Below are 8,055 nucleotides of genomic sequence, written 5' to 3'. Positions count from 1 at the left end.
ATAATCTGTTCTGCATATAGGTTGAAAAGGTATGGAGATAGGATGCATCCCTGGCGTACGCCCTTCCCAATTTTGAACCATACAGCGTTCCCTTGCTCTGTTCTGACGACTGCCTCCTGGTCCAAGTGTAAGTTTCCCATTAGAACGATCAAGTGTTCTGGGATTCATTAAAATTAAAAAGTAAAAAAAAAAAAAAACGACCATGTCTTGGGTCAAGTGCACCTTGGTCTTTAAACTAACATTCTTGCTCTTTAGCGCTTTGGAGAGTGTCTCAATGCAGATTTCCCCAGTACAATATATCTTTTGATTTCTTCACAGCTATTACCGTGGGTATTGATTTTTGGATCCAAGGAAAATCTGTGTAAAGCTCTGGGCATATATTTATGAATGTAGATCTTGTTAGGTGCCATCAGGTTGGTTAAGACCCCTAGTGGCCCTATGAACAACAGTTTGGAGCCTTATCCGATACCATCTTCACAACCTCCACCATGCTTGATCCATTGTAGTCGCTCTATCAGTCCACCTTGTTCAAGGTCTTCCTCTCCTTTATTGACTGACTCTCATATAGATGAAATCTGAACTTGACTGTCATTGGTGGTTATAGAGAGGTGTGAGGGACCTCTGGTAGGCTAGTGGGTAAGGTGCTGCCAACTCAAAGGTCTGCAGTTTGAATCCACTAGCTGCTCCTAGGAGAAAGATGGATGGTCTCCTTGCACACAATTGACTGCCTCTAAAAACCCACTGGGGGGTCAGCTACAAGTGGGTTCCAACTCGATGATACATAACAACAACAACGATGATGAGAGGTGATATTACTGATTATTTTCCCTCTGTGGAATGTCTTTGGAAGAAGGATTTAAATATAACAGGCCTTCAGAAGCCCTCTGTATAGCAAGAGCAGACTAACAGACAAGACAACTGAGGCTGAGCCCTCAAATTTGGAAACACAAACAGTTGTAAGAGGAAATTAGATGGACTGATACAGTAACTGGAGCAGTGAGGGTTGGTGTGTCGGAATTAGTGAGACTGGCTCAGGAGGGAAGGGTTCAGAGCTGCTATACATAGGGTCACAGGTGACTCGACAGCACAGAACAATAACAATGGAATGTCTGAATTTTGTATCATGAACTCATATTAATTTTGTCTTGTTTCTTTTTTCCAGAGTCATTGTTGCTCGCCAGTAGTATGATGCATTGGTGGCCAGCTTTGAAAAGCAGGCACTGAAGCACCAGGTCTGTCACTGCACCTGCTTTGCCAGGCTTGATGAGGGGCCGGAATGTGGAGGGGTGATGGTGTGTCTTCCACGCGAGGCTAATCTTTTTCCTTCTTCCTGGTTGGAAACAGGCTACTTTGGCAAGCAACAAGTCATGGTATGTGGTGGTGGTGGTGGTGGTGGTGGTCTGTTTCAGTTCTTTCCACTTTGAAATGTTGACTTTCTCATTAATAGATGGATTTGAATTGTACTGCATAATTTTTGGGGTGGCTGATAAGAACTCCTGATTTTTTAGAGACTGAGAGGGAACAAAACTTAATGCTTATTTGATCCAACTTTGTTTTTTGCTTTAAAACCAAAGTTTATTAGGGCATTATGATCATCATAAGAGTCCGGAATGAGGGTTGCAGAGTGGAGTATACTTGGGGTGAGGGTGGGGGTGTGTGGGGTAGTGGGGGAATTGTGTACCAATGAAGGAGTTTTTCTTTTGCTTTTCAAGGAGAGGAGTGAACTGGGAGTGGGGGTAGGGGTGAGAGTGGGTGGGGAGAAGAATGCAACAATGAGTGAATGGAATTCCAAAATCTCTGTAGATGTTCATTTAAATTAATAATAAAATAGTAAAAAAAAAAACACCCAAAACAAAGGTTATTCTTTTAGCATATGCCTATTATCCCCATACATATATGAGTATTTAAAAAGAAAACTTGCCATTATATATTGTTTGTGTTATTTTGTTCATTTTCTGAGGCTGAAGCTTATTAAAATCAAGGGGTATGAATGGCAGGGAAATACACTTAATGTTTATTTGACTCTTTCCACAGCTCTTTCTAGATTTCCAATTAAACTTCAACATTCCTGCCTAAGCATTTCCTTGTGACAATGTCCTTGCCCCTTACAGAAGAGCAGAAGAAAAAGATCGAGGAGAATCGACAAAAGGCTCTGGCACGTCGAGCTGAGAAATTATTAGCAGAACAGCATCAAAGCACAACTAGCTCTTCCCAGAATCCCCCCCGGAATCCTTCAAAACCAGTTACCCAGGATGTCGTTTTCAAGCAGAAGAACCCCACTTATTCATCGAATCCCCGCAAAAGTCAGCTTAACACTCCAGAACCAACAGAAAAGGCCTGGAAGAACCAGGAAGAGAAGACCACCAGCTGCCCAAGCCACAGGCCATGGAGTCAGAAAACTCTCAGCGGGGTCGTCCCTCCCCTGGCCCAAAGCTGTAAGAACGCCAACCAACAGACCTTGGCTTTTGAGTTAGGCAATGGTCACGTTCAAGCGTCACACAAGACTACACTGACACCCACTGCTAATGCAACTCATGGGCTTTTGACTAAATCAGTGAGGTCCCAGGAGACACCAGCCTCTTCCCTTGGACAGCGTCCTGGGGATCCTGTGTTACTGACAGAGAGAGTGCCACCCTCCGCCTCTGGACAGACCGTTGCTGATGTCCGTTATGGCTCAGGAAAGGTAACCTCTCAGACAGAAGGAAGACTTCTACAGGATCCAGGACAGTCACTCCCAAAGGAAGTAAGCTCGCAGAAGGGCCTGTGCATAGCAAATGGAGACCGTTTCCAGGTGAAGATTGGGTACAATGTGGAGCTGCTTGCAGTGTTCAAGAGTCTGCCCAGCAGACGTTACGGTAACGAGCTGCTTGTCATATTCAAGTAGTGAGTTTTTTCTGTTTCTATAATCTCTTCTAATCTTAGTTTCTCATCAATCTTGAGAGAGGTGTTGGCACATTCTATCCAGTTTTAAAAGCACTCATTTTTAGCTTAAAAGCACTCATTTTTAGTGTGTTTCCTTTTTATAATAGACTTTCCCTCAAACAGCTGCCAAACTTGGGGCTTCCGTGTGGACGGCGGGGTGACTGCTCACGTCTGGTGCTTTCTACGTATTCAGTGATTTTTTTTTTCAGATATTATTTCTATTTTAAACTTGATTGAACTACCTCAACAAAGTCAGTTAATACTCAGGTTAACTCCGTTGGAAGGGTAGAGCCGGGGGTGGGGGGGTGTAGTGCTGTTGTGCCTTGGAATCCAGCTCCTTGTCAGGACACTTTGCCTGACTAACTGGGGTTCACGTCCCGGTTCTGCCAGAATTCGTGTACCCTTTTAGGCGGCTCCCCTGAATTCCAAGCCTTAGTTGAATTTGTTTCAGTCAATAAATAAATAAGTAACGCCTACTTGTTGCTCTTGGTATGTGCTGTCGTGTTGCTTGCAACTCATAGCGACCCTGTGTATCTTAGCCGTGAAACCTGCTCTATCCTGTGCCAACCTTACTGTCTAATAATTTATTATAATCACCTTAACCAGGACGTGCATATATATGTAAATGTATCAGTGTATCCATGCCCTACTTGTACAGTGGGGATAATAATATATTCTACAATTAACTAATTATAGGTTTTATTTTTGTTTGTGTTGTTGGGGTTTTGAAGAATTAATGACTTACATCTTTTAATAAATCCTGGTGGCACATTGGTTAAGCACTAGGCTCCTGATTGAAAATTCACCCATTAGAACCACCTATGGCAGAGAGATGTGACAATCTGGTTTGGTGTTGTTTTTATTGTTGTTGTTGTGTACCGTCAAATCGGATCCGACTGGCACAGGAGGTGATTGCCCCTCCTCCAGTGGAGCATCTGGTAGATTCGAACTGCTCGCCTCTGGAATTGCAGTGCAGCTTCTTGCCACTAGGCCACCAGAACTCCCTTGTGACAATATGTTTTTATAAAGAAAGATTAAAGTCTATGGGGCAATTCTACACTCTGCCCTGTAGAACCACTATGAGTTGGAATTGCCTTGATGGCAATGGGTTTTTACAGGGCTTTAGCTTATTGTCTTTACACTCTAGGAGTTTTGCGAGTCGTCAGTATTGTTAAGTGAGCTGTTTTGATTTGGCGTTCCTTTAGTCAGGTGTGCATGCGCACCTGCAGAACACGAGCTTTGGAGTGCTGCCTTGTGGCCGTGCTGAGTTTTTTGGTTTTCTTTCAGATCCTGTCACCAAGATGTGGAACTTCAGCATGACTGACTACAGACCCCTGAGTAAGTATCTGTGTGCCGTCCTCGTACAGGGAAGTGCTGGGACACTTCCTCCAGAGTAGTGGCCATGTCCCGGCTGTGGTACAAGGGGCTTTATCTTTTTTAATTTTTTAAAAATTTTATTATTTGTATGTGTACCATCAAATCAGATCTGACTGGTACAGGAGGAGATTGTCCCTCCTTCTCCAGCAGAGCCTCTGGTGGATTAAAACTGCGAACCCCTGGGATGGCAGTGCAGCTTTGTGCCTCTAGGCCACCAGAGCTCCCAAAATTATTTATTTTCTTTTCTTGTTGTGTACCTACAAGTGCCTTTATTGATGGTGAAAGTTTTCAGGGCACCATCTGTATGCTCTTCTTCACATAGAAGGTCATTGGTAATATTAAATGTCTGGTGGCCTGGTGGTAAGAAGCAGCGTTTCAATCCCGAAGGTATGCAGTTCAAACCCACCAGTTGCTCTACAGGAGAAGGATGGGCAATCTCCTCCCATACGATTAACTTCCTCTGAAAACCTGCTGGAGAGTCAACTATGGGTTGGTTCCAACTCGATGGCACACAATAACAACAACACTAAATAGGGAACTCTGGTGGCTTAGTGGTAAGGAATTAGGCTGCCAACACAGAGGTACGCAGTTTGAATCCATCAGCTGCTCTGCAGGAGAAAGATGGGCAGTCTCCTCCTATGTGGTTTATTGCCTCTGAAAACTTGCTGGAGGTTTAGCAAGGGGTCAGTTCCAACTTGACGTACACAACAACAACACTTAATAGGAAGCTCTGGTCGCCTGGTCTACAGGAAGTTGTGCTGCTAACCCAAAGGTTAGATCCGGCTGGTTTCAATCTTCAGAATTTCCTTTAGTGCCATATACCACCCCAAAAACCCAAAGGAGGGTCAGATCTGAGTTGCTTCTGACTTAGGACCAGTGAGTGAGTGAGAAGCTCACATCGCCTGTGCTCAGCTTCTAACCAAAAAGTCAGCGGTTTGAACCCACCAGTTGCACTGATTGGTTCCTCTTTGTTGTTTTAATATTTTTCCAAGTATGTTGTCTGCTAATAATAATACAAACTCTAAGTTGCATTTCTTGCACATATCTTTACTTGGTGATTTTGTTTTTAAAGTCAGTTTTTATTTCTGACACGTTCGTTCTAAGTCATCAAATTCACTACTTGGTAAAATGCATCAGTGATCGTTAAAATCCTGTGTAAAGCTTTGTGTTCATAGCCTGAAAAGCCAATTTTCATCTCCTTGTTCAGGGGCCTGCAAAATAGAAATGAGCTTGAGGATGTCATTTGTGATGTGACTACCAGAATTTCTCCAACACAACAGAAATTGTCTAATAAGTTGCCCCGTCCTGGTTAGAACCCTCTTCATCCTCTCATTTTTTAATTCTGGGTTTTAATTTGAAAACTTTAGGAGCAATAGAACTGTGGCTCAGTGAATAATGACATCCCTAACGGCCAGCTGAAGGGCGCTGGAGCCTCCCTAGTCTGATGTGGCTTCTCTCACTTGACCACCTGATAGCAATTCTTGACCTCGCCCCTGCCTCGCTTTCTCCCAGCTTCATTCCACCCCTGCTTGTCCTGCCAGAGCTTCTGACAGGTGAAAATTGTCCACCGTCTCACACTGTCTTTTTCCTCTTTGGCAGTGAAGGCAGCTCAGGGCCTCCCCACAGTCACCCTGCAGCCTTTGGGGACCAGCAGTGGTGGCGGCAGCGAGGCGGTCCCCAGCAGCGGGGGACAAGCCAGCCTTCCAGCAGCACCATCACCTGCCTTAGTCAAAGGTCGGTGCATACTCATCTCCCGAAGCCGATTCGAGGCAGAAGTCGACTATTCAAAAGAACTCATCGCAGTGTTTCAACAGCTGGGTTCCAGGAAATACGGCAAGTAATTGGCCTCTGTGTGGGATGTTTGGGGTATTTGTCTTGTCTTTGAAGATACTGGGGAAAAAAAAGAACTTTGTTGATAGCACATTCCTGGTCTACTCGTCTTACCCTAGAAAGATGATGGCTAGATTGCTCCAGGCTGTGAATGCTTTGTAGGGGCTATTTTCTCCTTAACGTCTCCCAAAGAGGCTGATTACTGTCCAATCTAGTATGACTAATGATATAGTTCCACTTGTTTCAGAATAAAGCTGTGCATCATAGAGTTTTCAATAACTGCTTTTTAAAAAAAAAAAAAATCACAAAGCCTTTATCCATAGGTCCATCTGGGTGGTCTTGAACCACCAACCTTTCTTTTAGCATCTCAATACACTAAGCATTTGCTCTGTTTTTTTGCTCAACTAAGGACAAGCTAAAACCAAATGGGTGTGGAAGGTTGAAGCAGAACTTTAGGTCATACTTCCTAGAAGACATTGATGAGGGAAAAGGAGAAAATAATTGGAACTATTTTGTCTTTAAATTCACCATGGTTTTCCCTGGCCCAACTATCTGTGTCTCCCAAAACTCCTACTTCAGCATTTTAAACTCAAACCAGGCCCAGTCCACTGCCATGGAATAAGATCTAGGAAGCATCAAAAGAAGAGGGAGGGAATACCCAGAGTCCCTGTACCACAAAGAATTTGTTGACACTAGAACATTTCGGGAAGTAGCTTGTGATAAGAGCCAGCAGTAATGAAGGAAGAAGTTCAAGCTGCACTGAAGGCATTTACAAAAATTAAGGCCCCAGGAATTGATGGGATACCAACTGGCATGTTTCATCTAACAGGTGCTGCTCTGGACGTGCTCACCAGTCCATGCCAGGAAACCTGGCTAACTGACTGGAAGAGATCCATATTTGTCCCCATTCCCAAGTAATGTGATCCAACAAAATGAGAAAATTATTGAACAATATCATTACTATCACATGCAAGCAAAATATTTCTGAAGATCGCCTGAAAACAGCTAGACTAGTACAAAGAAAATTGCCAGAAGCTCATATTGGGTTTAGAAGAGGCTGTGGCACCAGCGATATCATTGCTAATGTCCTAGGGATCCTGGCTGAAAGCATAGAATATCAGAAGAATATCAATTTGTGTTTTAGTGACTATGCAAAGGCATTTGACAGTGTGGATCATAACAAACTATGGTGTATGTTGAGAAGAATGGGAATCCTAGAACACTTAATGATGATGTACGAATCCTATACCTAGACTAAGAAGCTGTTGTCCAAACAGAGCAAGGGAATACTAGATGGTTTAAAATCAAGAAATGTGTGCGTCAGGACTGTAGCCGTTCTACTTATCTATTCTGTCTGTATGCTGAGCAAATAATTCGTAAAGGCAAACTCTGAAGAAGAATGAGGCTTTAGGATAGGAGGAAGACTCATGAACAACTTTCATTAAGCAGGTGACACAACCTTGCTTTGCTGAGCTGAAAGTGAGGAGGACTTGAAATGCTTGTTGCAGAAGATCAAAGACTTTAGCCTCCAATATGGATTATATTGCAGTATCAAGAAGACAGAAATCTTCACCACTGGGCAATAGGCAGTATCATGATAGATGGAGAAAAGACCTAAGTTGTACCTGATTTCGTCTTACTTAGATAACAGATAACTTAGTTAACACCCTTGGTACCAGCAGTCAGGCAATCAGGAGACATATAGCATTGGAAAAGTCTGCTGTCAGTGACTTCTCCAAAGTGCTGAAGAGCAATGATATCAGTTTATAGATGTGCCTGATTGAGGCCATGGTCTTTTGGGTCACTTGCAATGCACCTGAGAGACAATGGATAAGGATAAAAGGAAAAATCCATGTCTTTGAGTTTTAGTGTTGGAAAAAAGTTGCATATCCCGCAGACTACAAAAAGAATGAACAATTTTTTTTT

At 43.3% G+C, this 8,055-nt stretch overlaps 1 protein-coding gene across 1 annotated transcript in view; it reads left to right on the top strand.

The window, feature by feature from the left end:
* Window positions 1–2,092: 2,092 nt before the first annotated feature.
* SMARCAL1 (SWI/SNF related, matrix associated, actin dependent regulator of chromatin, subfamily a-like 1) overlaps window positions 2,093–8,055 on the top strand; it is a 70,010-nt gene continuing 64,047 nt past the window's right edge. The window contains exons 1-3 of the mRNA XM_006891914.1: window positions 2,093–2,855; window positions 4,210–4,260; window positions 5,899–6,132. Of these exons, the coding sequence (XP_006891976.1) occupies window positions 2,093–2,855; window positions 4,210–4,260; window positions 5,899–6,132 (1,048 nt within the window). The remainder of the gene's footprint in view (window positions 2,856–4,209; window positions 4,261–5,898; window positions 6,133–8,055) is intronic.

This window comes from Elephantulus edwardii, unplaced genomic scaffold, assembly GCF_000299155.1.
Source record: "Elephantulus edwardii isolate Elephantulus edwardi_28Jun2011 unplaced genomic scaffold, EleEdw1.0 scaffold00106, whole genome shotgun sequence".
Lineage (NCBI taxonomy): Eukaryota > Metazoa > Chordata > Mammalia > Macroscelidea > Macroscelididae > Elephantulus > Elephantulus edwardii.
This window is presented reverse-complemented; position numbering and strand designations above follow the sequence as displayed.